This window comes from Nycticebus coucang, chromosome 11 (genome assembly GCF_027406575.1).
Source record: "Nycticebus coucang isolate mNycCou1 chromosome 11, mNycCou1.pri, whole genome shotgun sequence".
NCBI lineage: Eukaryota > Metazoa > Chordata > Mammalia > Primates > Lorisidae > Nycticebus > Nycticebus coucang.
The window spans coordinates 119,926,947-119,943,296 of NC_069790.1; the positions used below are offsets into that span (position 1 = coordinate 119,926,947).

Here is a 16,350-nt window from a genome sequence, read left to right on the forward strand (position 1 = left end):
TATGTGGAATCAAGTTAATTTTCATTTCCTTCATTTTAAAATGATAAAACTGGGGTGGCGCCTGTGGCTCAGTTGGTAGGGCGCCGGCACCATATACCGAGGGTGGCGGGTTCAAACCCAGCCCCGGCCAAACTGCAACCAAAAAATAGCCGGGCGTTGTGGCGGGTGCCTGTAGTCCCAGCTACTCGGGAGGCTGAGGCAAGAGAATCGCTTAAGCCCAGGAGTTGGAGGTTGCTGTGAGCTGTGTGAGACCACGGCACTCTACCGAGGGCCATAAAGTGAAACTCTGTCTCTACCAAAAAAAAAATAAATAAATAAAAATAAAATAAAATGATAAAACTGGGTCGGGCTCAGCAATCATAGCACAGTGGTTACAGTGCCAGCCACATACATGAAGGCTGGCAGGTTTGACCCCGGCCTGGGACAGCTAAACAACAATGACAACTGCGACAAAAAAATAGCCAGGTGTTATGATGGGTGCCTGTAGTCCTAGCTACTTGGGAGGCTGAGGCAAGAGAAATCGCTTAAGCCCAAGAGTTTGAGGTTGCTGTGAGCTGTGACATCACAGCATTCTATCAAGGGTGACAGCTTGAGACTCTGTCTCAAAAAACATAGAGATAAAACTGGGTCAGAGAATATTTAGAAAGAGGCATGTCATAAAATCAATAACAAGGAAGTCAGTCTTACCCTAGTGTTTTACAATTCCAAATAGTCCAGAGCAGCGGTTCTCAACCTGTGGGTCGCAACCCACAGGAACTGTATTAAAGGGCCGCAGCTTTAGGAAGGTTGAGAACCGCTGCTCTAGAGCATGCTGAGATTAAGGTGGTTGTGTAGGGGAACAAAAAGCACCCATGAACAAATCAAGATCTTAGAGATTTATATCCTGTCCATGGCCAGGTAAGTGGTGGTCTTCAGTGGGGTGTGGCTAAGCTTACAGCAGGCGATGTGGGCTTGGTGGAGCTGAGGCTCCTGGAACTTCCTGCACCATCCTTGTGTGCCTTTATAAGGTGCAGATTGCAGCAAAAATGACTCCAGTACTTGGGAAATGGTTGTCCTTTGACAAGCAACATGAACTTCAAGCCAGTTGGCAAGGTGGCCCACCTCCTTGGGTAGCTTTAGTGTCCCAGTGCCTGGCCCCAGGACTTGCTGGGCACAGCTGCCCAGAGAGGTAGCTGCTGAGCAGACACCAATGTACTGGCCAAGGGAGAGAGCAGACCTAGCTGGGACTTGGCAGGAGTGGGGGACACATTTGAAATCTTTTAGAGACCGAGTCTCACTTTATCACCCTCAGTAGAGTGCTGTGGCATTGCAGCTCACAGCAACCTCTAACTTCTGGGCTTAGGTAATTATTCTCTTGCCTCAGCCTCCTGAGGAGCTGGGACTACAGGCACCCGCCACAACGCCTGGCTACTTTTTTTGTTGCAGTTTGGCCAGGACCGGGTTCAAACCTGCCACCCTCAGTATATGGGGCTGGTGCCCTACCCACTGAGCCACAGGCATCGCCCCATCTGAAACCTTTTTTTTTTTTTTTTTTTTTTGTAGAGATAGAGTCTCACTCTATGGCCCTCGGTAGAGTGCCGTGGCCTCACACAGCTCACAGCAACCTCCAACTCCTGGGCTTAAGCGATTCTCTTGCCTCGGCCTCCAGAGCAGCTGGGACTACAGGCGCCCGCCACAACGCCCGGCTATTTTTTGGTTGCAGTTTGGCCGGGGCCGGGTTTGAACCCGCCACCCTCGGTATATGGGGCCGGCGCCCTACCAACTGAGCCACAGGCGCCGCCCCTGAAACCTTTTTTAATTTTTATTTTTGAGACAAAGTCTAGCTCTTCCACCTGGACTATAGTGCAGTGGCATCATCGTAGCTCACTGCAACCTCAAACTCCTGGCCAGGGTGGCACCTGTGGCTCAAAGGGGTAGGGTGCTGGCCCCATATGCCAGAGGTGGCGGGTTCAAGCCCAGCCCCTGCCAGAAACTGCAAAAAAAAAAAAAAATCAAACTCCTGGCCATAAGCCACTCTCTTGCCGCAGCCTCCCGAGGAGCTGGGACTGTAGGTGCCTGCTACTATGCCCAGCCAATTTTTCTATTTTTAGTAGTGATGAGGTTTCACTTTTGCTCAGGCTGGTCTCTAACTCCTGGCTTCAAGGAATCCTCCTGCCTTGGCCTCCCAGAGTGTTAGATTACAGTTGTGAGCCACACTGTCTGGGACCTTTTACTTTATTTTATTTTATTTATTTTTATTTATTTTTGCAGTTTTTGGCCGGGGCTGGGTTTGAACCTGCCACCTCCGGCATATGGGGCCTGCGCCCTACCCCTTTGAGCCACAGGTGCCGCCCCGGGACCTTTTACTTTTTAAAAATGGTTTGAGTTTGGTAAAGAACTATCCTTGGCAGGAGGAATGTTATGGTCAAAAGAGTAAGCTGTCACATATCCCTGCAGCTCCTGGATCGGGGAGGGGCAGTGAAGAGGGAGAAAGGAATGGCACACCTTAAGTTATCCCTTTGACTAAAAAGACAACAGCATCCCTTGGGTTGCTCAGATTTGGAGGGGAAGGTGTCCTAGACTAGCACTGCCAATAGGATTTATTGTGATGATGATAGTGTTCCATATCTGTGCGGTCTAATACCATAGCCACTAGCCATATGTGGCTACAGAACACTTAAAATGTGGCTGGTATGGCTGAGGAGCTGAATTTTAACCTTTAATTAAATGGTCACCTATGACTCTTGGATAGTACAGTTCTAGTAATAATGCTGTTCCTATTGACAAGAAGCTAGACATTGCTTTTCCCTCTCCCTTACATGTCTAGAAAGAACCAGATAGTTTTGGGATTAAATTTTGGATTTGCTGGCTCAGCGCGCATAGCTTAATGAGTAGGGCACCAGCCACATACATCGAAGCTGGCAGGTTCCAGCCCTGCCTGGGCCTGGTAAACAATGACATTTGCAACCAAAAAATAGCTTGGCATTGTGGCAGGTGCCTGTAGTCCCAACTACTCCGGAGGCTGAGGCAAGAGAATCGCTTAAGCCCAGGAGTTTGAGGTTACTGTGAGCTCTGATGCCACTGCACTCTACTGAGGGAGACATAGTGAGACCCTATCTCAAAAAAAAAAAAAAACAAAACATTTTTTTTGGCTTTGCTATTTTAAACTCTAGGTCCTTAGGCAAGGAACCTATGTAAAGCATATGGTGTAGTGCCTGGCACACAGAAGCACTCAATTAAGGGTAGCTATCATAATTTTAATAAACTTGGTATATGATTGGTCACAGAGCATCTATGTCTATGGGAGGAGATAGAAAGGTTTTCCCATTTGGCTTTTTAAAATTATTTATTTTTTTTGTTTTGCAGTTTTTGGCCAGGGCTGGGTTCAAACTCGCCACCTCCAGTATATGGGGCCAGCGCCCTACTCCTTGAGCCACAGGTGCCGCCTCCCATTTGGTTTAATCTCTGCCAAGAATGAACCATCCTAAGGGTTAAGTAGGATTGCCACATGTTTAATGGTTTGGCTGAATTGATGTCATAGGTCACATTCTGAGTTCCAAGAAAAGAGAACATTGGAGCAGATAAGACCTTGCACCCAGATCCTCACTCGCATCTGTGTGGTGCCTCCTAGTCCTCAAAGTTGTAGCTGGGGCTGAAGCTTTGCCTGCAGCCCTTAATCCCTTACATTGCATTAGTACATTTGGCTCCATCTTTTCTCTCCACTGCCGCCCTAGCTATCAGATATAGTTTGCAGACAACCATTCATCCTTTCATCTAAGACACTGACTGAGGACCTCTTATTATAGGCTGGACATTTGGGATAGAGAGATGCTAAAAACAGCCTCTGCCCTTTGAAATTCATAACCTGGTGGGGAAAAGTGGGCTAAATTCCAAATTTGAGGTCGACACAAGGAGGTATCCAGTCTTGGGGGGATGGGGGGAGCTTGTCAAGTGGGAAGTGGTTGGCCAGCTACAAGGAGGAAGCCCACAGGAGGAGTCGGAGGATGGCAAGAGCAGCAGGTTGGAGCTGCCCAAGGGAGGCCCATGGCTGGTCTGTTTGTCTATCTGGTGTGCACCCTGGTAAATACTGTGCAGAGCTCAGCCAAGCTGTGGCCTCCTTTTCTCACACAGGAGCCATGGCCAGATATTTTCTGGGATGCCTTGGCTGTGGGCAGTCCAAGGCCTTTGTTAGGGCCCAGGGGCCAGCTGCCACATGGACCTCACAGGAGAGGTGATCATCATGCCAGTTACTGCCCTTCCTGTAGGAGGAGACATAGCTGTATTTGCAGGGTGTTTCCACGCTGTCATTCTGTTGTGTTCACCACACATGAGAAAGGGGTGGGGGTCCCCAGGGGAGATGGGGGTGTATGTATATGAAACTAGAAAAGCAAAGTGACACCTTGGCCCTCAGCATTCCCCACTGTGGTCTCGTGTTCTCTTCCTTTCTATTTTGGCACAGCTTACCTAGAAAATGCTACTAAAAATATAGGCAACACCCTCTATTATTGATTTTGCTTTTGAAAGACTTGGGACATTTCACTAAATGTCCTCATTTCTTTTGTAGTTTGCAGGAGAGATGAAAAGTGGTCATTCTGTCAGATGACAGCTTTTGCAACCGGCTGGAGAGCTGGGAGTGGGTTATGTGGGTTGTCACCAGTGATCAGGAGGTCCTGGTGTCAATGCCATGGAAACTCTAACGTGGGCCACTATCCTGGTGGACTCGTTTCTTTTTCCAGTATTTTCTCCATTTAGATCACTGAGGCTTGGCTTAAAAATACCAGTTGAAAATACTTGTCTCCTTGGGATGCCTAAATTAAGAAGTCCCACATCCCTCAGCAAGGTGCTCCAGGAACTGCCTGGTTGAGGGTAGAGGTAGAGGGAGGTTATCAGGAAGCTGAAACAGACATGGTCCTCCCAGTGAGCTGTGTAAGCAGGCAGGTCCAACCTCCAGGCCTTGGGTGGGGAGCCAGGGCCTGATTTCATTGCCTGGGGGCCCTACCTGCAATTCTTCAGTTTCCAGCCTTCAAAAGGCACAGGAACAGCATGTCCACCGTGCTGAGGCCTGTGCCTCCCAAAGTCCACCCGCAGGGATAGCTCCTCTCCAGGAGCCAAGGAGCCCCACCTTGGCCTTGGGGAAGCCCTCCACTGATGGAGCTGCAGAGGAAAAGCCTATTTAATGTTTTTGGAGCTCTTGCAAATTTTCTTTTTAGGTCTCAGTTTCTGTATCTGTCAAATGAGCCACTTTTTCACCAGGCCCAGGTTATTCCTTCTGATCACTATCATCATACCCTGTTTGTGTCCCAGGATCGCGTGCGGAATGCAAGCTGAGTCAGGCGGCCTGTGTTCCCACCTGGGCCCTGCCGCTTATTAGCACTCTGGGTCTCCGGCGACTGCCCTTATGTGTTTCAATTTTATTTTCCCACCTATAAAATGGGATAATAATACCCACACAGCCTAGACTGCTTGTGGTAATTGGAAGGTTCCCATGAGATCATATACAGGAAAGGGCTTTGTAAAAAGCAACAGTTTAGTCTGGGTAAAGGGTGTCATTAGCCGCAGCTGGAGACCAATTTAGCTCCGCCCTCTGAGATGGGCTGCTTGGGCGTCATAAACAGTTCCCTTGGTGGGGCGGTGCTGGTTGTGGATGTCTCTTCGACCTAAGCATATGCACTCCCTTCTGAGGAGGCTGGTCAGCAGGGCCCTCATTTCTTTTCTTCTGTTCCCCCTAGTCATCTAGTGATACAACCCAGGCCACACAGCGCGGGGGGCGCTGGCAAAACCGTTCGCCAGGGCAGCTCTCTGATTCTGCCCCCTTTGACTGATGTCACCCATGAAACCCACGCTCCGAGAAGCTCTGCCGGCTAGTGCGCTTGCCCCCTCCTCTCTCTCACTCAGGAAAAGGCGTGGTACTCCCGCACCCGCTTCCTAGTCGCTGGGGCCAGTTTGTGGGCCTGGCCAGGCTATTCTTGCCTTGGAATGAGGGAGAGGAGGAGGATGCTCTAACGGCCGAATTTGGGCCTCGGGGAATTCCAAACGGGGGGAACGCCTGGGCTACGGACCGAGAGACTTGGGGTGACCCTCCCTGCGGGGAGTTCCGTCCCTGGAACCGGCCCTCGCCTGGTGTCTTCTCCAGCCCGGAAGGGAGCAGCGCTCGCGGTTTTCCTTTTTCCACGAACCAGGTTGTTGGCGAGTTAGACCTCCCAACCTCACGGGGTTGCTGTGCGGCTGCGGCGACGTTGGCCACTGGGGCGCTGCGGAGGAGACAGAGAGACCGGGAGGCGGCGCCATGTGAGTCCCGCGCTGCGCTGGGCTGGGGCCACCGTGGGAGGTTACCGTATTTATGGAGGCCAGCGCCGGGACCCTTGGGGGCGGGTCACTGCAGGCGCGCTACCGTATTTGCCGGGGGCCGCGCAGGTCGTTTCTGGAAGTGGGAACACGAGCCTAAATTATGTATTTATCCATGATTACGTCGTTTCTTGGGGGGCACTGCGGGCGCAGGGTGTGGGTTGCCTTCATTCCTTCCCGGAGGAGCCGGGGCTTGCAGCCCGGCGGGGTGGGTTGCGGCAGCAGAGAGGAGGCCTACGTGTTTTCATGGGAGGTGGGGTTGCGACGCAGAGTTTACCATATTTCTCCAGGGTTGCTCTGGCTCAGAAGTAGGCAAGGTTGTGCGTAAGGTCGGGTGGGGTGGGGTCAGCTGTTTCGACTAATGCAGCTATTTGATAAGAGCAACGTTTGCAGGAGGTTTGCTGTCTTTATGGGGGCGGAGGATTAGGGGCGCGGGAGTGGCCGCGGGAGGGTTACCGTATTTGCATAGACTCCAGAGGAAAGAGCCGCTGCAGGAGACCGGAGGAGCAGGGGCACAGCCTGGTCTGTGAATGTGACATGGGATGGAGGAACTTGGGGAAGAGACAGAGGCCATGTCTTTGGACCTCTCTGCATGTGGGCAGGGTTTTGGTCAGGGTTTTAGCTGGGTAGAGGAGGGAGGCTGCCCATTGACAGGGCCAGGTGCGATTGGCCAAGGGGACAGTGCAACTGTCTGGGGAAAGATTTGTGGGACCTATTGCAAAAGTGGTACTTTCCCACTTTTCCAAGGTGTCAGTTCCACCTTGGCCTAAGGGTAAGGGAGGACAGAGGAGGTGTCTTTGAGATCCCACTCTGCAGGTAGGTTGACTGAGTCTGAAGTGTGGGCAAGGCCTTAGGGGAGGTTGTGGGAAGAATAAGCAAGCTTCCCTGATGGGGGAAAAGGGGAAGTGAATGGATGGCGCAGGCCTCAGTGCCCTGCAGGAGCGGTAGCCCACGTTTTTTGGGAGATATGGAGGTAGTGGTGGCGTTAGTGCTCCTTCTTAGAGGAGAAGTGGCCCTTTGGGACAGATGGCTCTTGGATGGCCAGGTGGTGGTCTCTGTGTGTATGTTTGAGGGTATTTAGTTGTTGAGAAGCTATTGAAAAGAGCTTTCAACAGAGAATCAGGAGACTTGGGGCCTAGTTTGGTCTCACCTTGCTGTGTGACCTTGGGCAGGTATGTTGGCCTTCCTGAGCCTTAGTTTCCCCATCTATAAAGTGGGGCTCAGTAACCCTTACTGGCCCCTTTCTTGGGGCTGTTGTGAGGACAGTGGGAAATAATTTAAGAGGAACACAGTGTCCAGCATGAAGGGAGCCAGATCTGGGGATGTTTGCTGAGGACTGTGTTGCTCAGCCTTGAGCCAGACTTTTCTGTGGAGACAACTAAGAGGAATCAAGTGGGGGCCTGCTTGTGGGAGCTCACACCCTGATTTAGTGACTTGCAAATCTTTGAAACCGCATGCTGCATGCCTCATTTTGCTAAACAAAGAGCTGCTGCCTTTAATGTTTAGCTGGGGTCACTTTTAAGTTTACAGTGTTTTGTTTTTGTTTCTTGTTTTAAGCTTTGCAAAAATCTTGACCGCTGGTGATCCCAACCCTCTCTCCAGGTTTGGGGTGCCCCTCCCTACCTATCCCCTTACCCACCTCCTTGAGAATCTGTTTGGAGAGATAAGACATATCCAGGTGAAGTTTAAGAAAATACCAGAAGTCCCTGGTATATCACCCACCAGCATTTATTCAATGTCTTCTGTGGCAGACACAGTGCATGGTGCCTGGATTAAAAGAGAAGGCAGCTCTGTCCTTAAGGTGCTGGGTGCAGGGGAAAGAGGGGCGATGACTGACCCTCATGCAGTGTGATGAGTGAGGGTTACAGGGTTGTGCCATATGTTTTAAGGATGGACTGGAGGGATCAGGGATGGCTTCTAGGAAAAAGAGGCCCTTGAGAAGGGCCTGGGTGGAGGGTAGGCTGTGATTAAGAGGTAGCTGAGAAAGGACAGTAGCTTCTAGCAGGGGAACTTTGGCCTGAACACAATTATAGAGGGACTAGAGGTTTGGGGAGGTGAGTGTCCCCAGCCAGGCCAGGGGCTGGCTGACCCTCGGTGCCCCTAACCCCTCTTTCTGCTTTTGCATCTCTAGGGACTGCTAATTACAGCTGGAATTGCCCATGACCGAGCTGGCGTCCTCCGGGGCCGGGTCCCCTGTGGGGGATGGGGAGGAAGGTTTAGGGGACGAAAGAGGCCTTGTCATCCATCACCCTGCGGAGGAGCAGCCCCACCAGTGCCCACTGTGTGGCCAGACCTTCTCCCAGCAGCCCAGCCTGGTGCGGCACCAGAAGGCGCACTCTGGGGCAGGCCGCACGGCTGCCTTCGTGTGCCCTGAGTGTGGCAAGGCCTTCAGCGTCAAGCACAACCTCGAGGTGCACCAGCGCACACACACGGGGGAGCGGCCCTTTCCCTGCCCCGACTGCGGTCGCTGCTTCAGCCTAAAGCAGAACCTGCTCACGCACCAGCGCATCCACAGCGGCGAGAAGCCGCACCAGTGTGCGCAGTGTGGTCGCTGCTTCCGCGAGCCACGCTTCCTGCTCAACCACCAGCGCACCCACGCGCGCATGCCCGCGCCGCACCCGCGCCGGCCTGGTGTCTTTGGGGAGAGGCGGCCCTACTTCTGCCCCCGCTGCGGCAAGAGCTTCGCACGCGAGGGCTCCCTCAAGACCCATCAGCGCAGCCACGGCCATGGGCCCGAGGGCCAGGCGGCCCATGTAGGCCGCGTGCTATGATGCACGTGGGGCCCGCCGCAGATGGCTGCTTCCTGTCACGCAGACGCCTACCAGACCCCTGGAGATGTCACTGGGCTATAGCCCTCCCTCCGGATGGGATCCTGGGAGCAGTAGAGGGTTGGCTTGGGGTCTTGAAGGTGTGGGCCACCAGGCTCAGGCCGTCCCCTTCCGTTCCTCCCTCAAGACCCTCCAAGTGGCTGTATGTGGCTACTTTGGTCCCCTGCCCCGAGGGTTTTCCTCCTCGGGCTCATTCGGCCTAGAGCAGGTGAGACCTGTGGGTCTGGCCAGGGTCACTCTCAGGCTTGGGGGGTATTGATTCTTGATTTTAGTTGGGGGTGGTAGGGCTGGTGGGGTTACTGGTGCTACCGGTGGTAGGCTTACCAGAGCTTCATTTCCTGAATGTCAGAGTTGAAGCAGCTGGGAGAGGCTCCCATGTTCCCCAGGCTCCCACCTCCCATGTTCCCCAGGCCCAGCCTCAGCCTCCTGGCCTCCTTGCTCTTGCATATACTATCTGGTGTCCTTGAGAAGTCATTTCACTTCATGTCTCAGTTTGCTCATCTGTAAGTTGGGACTAACCCTGAGGGACTCCTTCTCTCTGGGACACTGAGGATTGTTAATTGCTGCAACACAACACAGTGAGGTCACTGGTCTTTAGTTCAGCGCCCCTGGGTGCCACACTGTGCTGCATTGGGCTCTCCAGAGGAGGCACAGAGGAGGACCACAGGTCCTGCCCCTAAGTGGTCACACTCCACATGACTAGTGCCCATGCAGGGTGATTCGGGGTGTGGTCAGGGACCACCTAGTGCTCTGGGACAAGAGTAAGGAAGGTTGGCTTCTCCACATTCCCTTGGGGAGTGTGATGGTTTTGAACCAGGTGATGGGGACAAGTAGAATTGCTGTAGGAAGAAAATGTGTGTGGAAGGATGTTTTCTGGGTGAGGGTCTGTCAATGGAGGCTGGAATTGGCCTCACAGAGGATTTTGTGGCAGGGAGAGGCTGCCTGAGATTTTTACTGAGAAGAGCATGTGACCTCAGTGCTGGACTTTGTTTTGGGATCTGGATCCCTGGACCAGGGGCACTGGGGTGACAGATGGAAGGGGAGCGAGCTGGAGCCTCGAGGATCTTGGGGTCATCTGGCTAAGAGAACATGAGACCCCAGCCCAGAGGCTTAAGTAAGGTCATGCAGTGAGAAAGGGGAGAGCCAGAACTTGCCCCCGGACTTCGGCTTCCAAGCTCCAGCTCTGAGGTGTGTGTTCCTGCAGCCATCTGGGAGATGAGGAATGGCTGGGTGAGGCTTACCTCAGATTGCAGTACTTTGTGGTACAGTTGGTGGAAGTGGAAGCCTGGGCTTTGTCATGGATTATGGATCCTGGAACTCTTTAGCTCCACTGATAAAAAAGGAAAAATGGAGCTGGGAGGATTTCTGAATAGGCTTGGGGTCTGTGCTTTACGAGCCTGGCAGAGGTGACAGTGTAAGTGTGGATGTGGTTTGGGAGGATGGAAGTTGGGGCTTCAAAAGGACTTGTACTGCCAGAGGCCTGCTCTGCATGCACTCTCCTCCCCCGGTCCCTCTGCCCTTGCTTGGTGATATGTGGCTTCTCTGAGATTGGCTGCCCTGTGCCTTGCCACCCCCAGGTGGCAATTGGACTAATGCTTGGTGGCAGAGATTAAGAGGCTAAATAGGGACTGGAGACATCTGGAGCCAGTCACCAAAATGCCCTAAGCCCATGACATCTCATCTGTAATATAACTCATAATCCTTGCAGTGCTTGCAAGGGGCTAAGAGAACTTGATGAAAGCCCTTGACAGGTTAACACGGGCTGGTTGATTGCTCCCACCAAGTCCCAGAGGGGTAGCTGGGCAAAGCCATGTCATGGCCTCAGACCTGACCCTGATCTCTTTGTTTGTGTGAACAGATGCAGAGTGGGAAGGACCTTATGACTCAGAAGGTGCCAGGCATATCTAGGCACAAAGACCCAGAAGGTCTCACAGGGGCCTGGCTGGCACCACACCCTGGCATGAAGACACATCCCTAAGCAGACCTGCCTTAGGAAGTACCCTGCAGTGACCTGTGGAGGTGACAGGATGAAGCCTGGAATTGGAGGCAGATTTCAAGCCTGATGGATGAACTTGTCAGCCTGGTGGGAGTCATAGCCTGGGGAGACCTTATTCTGGCTGCCTGGCCATGGGTCTCAGCTATCTTTGGTGGCAGGGATGATGCCGGTATAGAGAGCTAGCTTCTCTGCTCCCACCTACCCATCACTTAGCTAAAGTTCAGGGACTGGAACTAAGGTAACACAGCAAGTCAGTGGCAGTCCTGGCTCTAAAGGCAAAACTTTGTCCCAGATGTAAATGATACCTACAGTCTTGGTTTTCCTTTCTGAGCAGTGGTTCTTAATACTTTGGTTCATGAAGTCCTTTGGAAATCTGATGTTTATGGACCTGCCCTCCAGGAAAACAGATACACTCATGTAGTCTCACAAATCCCAAGAAATTTCAGGAACGCTTGGACTCCCCTGGATGAAACCTGTCCTCTGACTCCAGGCTCAGAACCTCAGCCCTGGGGGCTTCCCCTGCCGGTGTTTCCTTCCCTGCCACTCACAGAGCCCTAAGTTGTGGCCGCTGTACAAGTCATGTCCCTCTTCTCCTGCCTGGCCTCCTTCTCTTGTCCAGGAGCAACGAATTCTGAGGAGGGAGCCATTTTAGTCAGTCCCTTCTCTCAGACCTAAGAAATGACACTTCGGGGTCTGGACCCTAATTTACCTTCCCCAGAGGCTGGTGAAGGTTCCTGTGCTGGTTCACTCTTCTGGTTTTGTGTTTCTTCTTCTTAACTGGCTCCTGGTTTTCACAGAGGAGTCCTTCACTCCAGTCTGGGTTCTGATTTGTCTGTGAGGTCCCAAGGGGAGTGGGGCTGCCATGTGTGCTGGTGGGGGTGAGAGTGCTGTTCGAGTTTACCCCAGAGAGAAGGAACCCTGCTTCCTCAACCAAGCCCAGACAGCAGCACCTCCTGTCCCAGCAGGTGTTCAGCCCAGCTAGCTATCATGTGGGAGCACTGGGGGGAAGAGGATAAGAGCCTTGCTCTACATGCCACGGCTCTGAGCAGGGGATTGGCCCAGTTCAGGAGCTTTCTGTGTGCTCCCTGCATTTAGTGGAGTGAATGGAGTGGGCCAGGGCCAGGCTGGCAGTAGGGCGGGGGCTCCTCCCAACTTTGCACCTGAGCATTCAGCCTGGAGCCCACAGATGCTCAACTGCTGCCCTAGCGTGAATGACCCATGAGAAGAGGTGAGACCAGCAGGGGCTAGGATGGGTTTTGGTTAGGACATCAATGCCTGCCTGCCCTGGGGTGTTGCTTATCCTGTCTTTAGTGCAGTTTGGCCCATCAGTTCTTACTGACCACTGACCCTATGCCACACCCTGGGGGCCAGAGCAGAATGATCTGGGGATATTAGAGGAAGAGAAGGCACTCTGCACCCTAGGAGCTTCTGCTCTGGGAAACCTTGGCCAACCTAGAGGAAACCTCAGCAACACACCTCTCCTCTGCTAACTGTCCAGCCTACATCATCCCTGCCTGTGATTGTGCTGTGCTCTTTCCTACCTCTGTTCCTGCCCCTGTATTGCTCCGAAATGTCCCCTTTTCTCTCCACCATGCTTAGCCCTCCTTCCTTCTCCAAATGGTGTTAACATACCATCTTTCCCTCCCCCTCGAGTATGTGTTATATTATCTTATGCTCCAGTTTCCTCTGTGTGTGTGTGTGCCTGCCTGTCTGTCTGGATTCCCAACTAGACTGTGAGCTCCATGAGGGCAAGGAACTATCATTTCTTGAACCCCAACAGGGTCTAGCACAGGGCTGGGTTCATAATTCTCAGGAAACACTTGTCGACTGACTAATGGATCAAGTGCTGGAGGTTGTGGGGTGGCCGGTCCTGGGAGGCGTGCAGGGAGAGGAGATGTGAGGTAACTAGTGGGTACATTTAACAGGGCTGTGGCTGGCTCCCCTGGTCAATACTGGGTGTCAGAGGCCTCAGGTCTTTCCCTACTTGGGGCAGTGGGAGCTGGATGGACCCCCTCACATGGCCGTGAGCATGCACATAAGTGGTTGCCCAGGCTGGGTATTTCTGTAGGTCACTGACACCTGCCAGAGGTGACTGACTGGGATAAATGTTCTCTCGACATCAGCTGTTGTGCAGAGTGGTTATTTGGGGTTAAAGGGTTAGTTTAACCCCCAGGTGGAGGGCCTCTGCCTCTGCCCAGCTTCTGTGGGGGAGTTACGTTTCTGGGGAACATGGTGGCCAAAGGTGGATCTGAGGAGCAGATATTGAGATCCCTTGAATCACATTGTAGCCCCTGCTGTGGCTCTCCAGACCTGCTGTAAGCTTCAGGTAAGTCCCATCAGGTCCAGAGAGTGTTCCAGCCAAGAGACTAGGCTGAGGGGGTGTGTGCGCCTCAGCAGGGGGTCTCCTCTGTGACTCAGTGAAAGTCATAGTTCCTGTACACTTCCTCCTAGAGTTGTGGGAGTCAAATAAGCAGGCACAAAGCTCAACACTTATGAGGCTTCCCTGTTGTCCTTGTCCTCGCATGGCAGAACCTGATAGCACCTTCTTGATAGTCTCCATCTTCCCTGGCAGAACAGTGGCATGCCAAGCCTGCCACCCAGCTGGTGGGACAGTTTGTGTAAGGGGAGGATGGAGTTACAGCACCTCCATCCTGTAACTGACTCTAACTCAAGTCTGCACCCACTCAGGAGGGTCCTGCGTACAGGGAGCTGAGGCTCCACTGGGGGCAGGGAAATGCTGGGGAGCAAATCAGGGCTCTTGTGTTCAACTCAAATTGGCTTTCACCAAATAGGGAAACCACTGGCTTGTGTAACTGTGGAGTGTAAGTGTTCAGCCCCACTGCTCTGTTCTCCTCAGCACATGTGACGGGAGGAAGCTGGCAGCAGCTCACACTTGGGATCCTTCCTCTAACAGTCCTAGATAGTGGCAGGCCTGAGTCCCATTGGCCTGAATTGGGCCTGTGCCCTTTCCCGGACCCATCGCAGTGGTCAGAAGAGAGCAGGGTCCTGCATGGTCTGGTCACTTGCTATCACAGAGGGGCTTAGCTCCACCCAGAATCCATGGTCTGACAGCAGGGAAGGGACTGCGCCCAGAGGAAGGGTAGAGACAAGCAGATGGGCGGATGGATTCCGGGTGGCAGAATGGAGGCCAGGTCTAGGGGTCCCTGGACCAACAGTATTGGTGTCACTTGGGAGTTTGTGTTAACAAGATTGCTGGCCCTACCCCAGACTCAATCAGAAACTGCATTTCACGAAGACCCCAGGCTATCCTTTCATGCTGTGGCTTCCCTGCCTCTCTTTGGACTCGGGCATTTCACTGGCCCTGCACCTAAAGGGAAGAGAATGAAGCGGGTTTCCTCTTAGGCAAGTTGATGGGATATAGGGAAAAAGGGTTGCTATATTTACTGGGATCTAGAGACCAGCCACAGTCCCATTCCCCATGCTGCCCCTGGGAGTGTAATACACATCAGCCGGGCCCACCCTGACCCAGACTGCCCACTTGGCCTATGGGAACTTACTGGAGCACAGAACACAGCACAGGCAGGAAAGGCTAAGAAAAGGGCCAGTCCAGGACTGAAAAGCAAGTGGCTCACCCTGAGGGCTCCTCTACTCTGTGCTGCCTCAGCTCAGTGGTTGATTTTTGTCTCCACCCTCCTATGGCCATGTTCAAAACAGCCCAGCCTCACTGTCCTCATACTGCCCAAGTGTCTACCATGGGTGCCCTTAGCGTCCTGCCCCACTCCTTTCCAGTTGTTGAGTGTTGGCTGAAGTGGCTCACAGCTGCCTTTCCCGGGATCTACCCCAACCCATCCCCACTCACGAAGGACTGCCAACAATTCTCATCCTTCCCAAAGACGAACCTTCATCTCAGGCTCTTCTAGGACCCCCAACCTAAGACAAGGTCTTTGAAGAACACAAGCTCAGGCTCGGTGCCTGTGGCTCAAGCGGCTAAGCGCCAGCCACATACACCTGAGCTGGTGGGTTCAAATCCAGCCTGGGCCTGCCAAACAACAATGAAGGCTGTAACCAAAAAATAGCCAGGGATTGTGGCGGGTGCCTGTAGTCCCAGCTACTTGTGAGGCTGAGGGAGGAGAATCTTGAGAAGGCTTGAGCCCAGGAGTTGGAGGTTGCTGTGAGCTGTGATGCCATAGCACTCTACCCAGGGCAAACTTGAGGCTCTGTCTCAAAAAAAGAAAAGAAGAACAAACTCAATGGCCAGGTATGGTGGCTCATGCCTGTAATGTCCGTGTGTTGGAGGCCGAGGAGGGAGGATCACTTGAGGTCAGGAGTTTGAGACCAACCTGGGAAACATAGTAAGAACATAGCACTTCATAGCACTTCACCTTGTCCCTACCTAATAATAATAATAAATTAGCTAGCTATGGTGGTGCATGTCCAGGAGCACAGGAATTTGAGGCTGCAGTGAGCTATGATGGCATCACTGCTCTCAGCTTGGGTGACAGAACAAGACACTATTTATTTTTTTTTGAGACAGAGTCTCAAGCTGTCATACTGGGTAGAGTGCTGTGACGTTATAGCTCACAGCAACCCTCAACTCTTGGGCTTAAGTGATTCTATTGCCTCAGCCTCCCAAAGTAGCTGGGACTACAGGCGCCCACCACAATACCTGGCTATTTTTTGGTTGTAGTTGTCATTGTTGTTTGGCGGGCCCTGGCTGGATTAGAACCTGCCAGCTCCAGTGTATGTGGCTGATGCCCTAGCCGCTTGAGCTACAGACCCTATTTCTAAAGGAAAAAAAATACTCACTCAAAGAATCCTGTACACAGATGAGATTGTGACCAGCACCTCTCTTTGGCAGTTCTGGGTTATACTGAGAGCCTATGGGACTTTGGTGAGCAGCTGGTGGGTTAATGGACTGCAGGTGACCATCCTTTGTGAGAAGCAGACCTAAATGCCAGCATGGCAACCCCTTATCAGCTATACAGAAGCCCCTCTTAACTGGAAACAAGGGATAAGAGTTTAATTCACAGGTCAAGGGTTGGGGTCTAATCTGACCACGTGGCTTTGGCCAAGGTCCCCACCATTTTGAAGCTCAGTTTCAGGTCCATGGAATGAATGGGGTAAACTAGCTGGCTCGGAGGCTTCCTTGACTGCATGTGAGGAGCTCTTTTGGGTGGAGGGAAATAAAGATCCATTTAGGCTAGTGATGGGCCATGTCACAGAGTAATGTAAGGAAGGCTC

The 16,350-nt window shown here is 52.6% G+C and overlaps 1 protein-coding gene and 1 long non-coding RNA gene across 12 annotated transcripts; one reads left to right on the forward strand and one right to left on the reverse strand.

Moving 5' to 3' along the window:
- Positions 1–418: 418 nt before the first annotated feature.
- On the reverse strand, positions 419–3,110 carry LOC128598622 (uncharacterized). Its single transcript, XR_008383673.1, has 3 exons — positions 2,340–3,110; positions 1,790–2,206; positions 419–1,515 (listed from the first exon to the last, which is right to left on the reverse strand). It is a non-coding gene; the product is annotated as an uncharacterized LOC128598622 (long non-coding RNA).
- Positions 3,111–3,589: 479 nt separating this feature from the next.
- LOC128598614 (zinc finger and SCAN domain-containing protein 2) lies at positions 3,590–13,261 on the forward strand. 11 transcript variants are annotated; one of them, XM_053609220.1, is made up of 4 exons: positions 6,274–6,429; positions 7,927–8,002; positions 8,456–9,360; positions 11,011–11,131. In XM_053609220.1, exon 3 carries the CDS (start codon positions 8,484–8,486, stop codon positions 9,093–9,095), a length of 612 nt encoding a protein of 203 aa, XP_053465195.1. In that variant the 5' UTR covers positions 6,274–6,429; positions 7,927–8,002; positions 8,456–8,483; the 3' UTR covers positions 9,096–9,360; positions 11,011–11,131. The 11 variants fall into 11 exon arrangements, with proteins under 11 accessions (XP_053465192.1, XP_053465195.1, XP_053465188.1 ...); XM_053609218.1 differs by lacking the exon at positions 6,274–6,429 and adding an exon at positions 6,455–6,984; XM_053609217.1 differs by lacking the exons at positions 6,274–6,429; positions 7,927–8,002 and adding an exon at positions 3,590–6,267.
- The last annotated feature ends 3,089 nt before the right edge of the window (positions 13,262–16,350 follow it).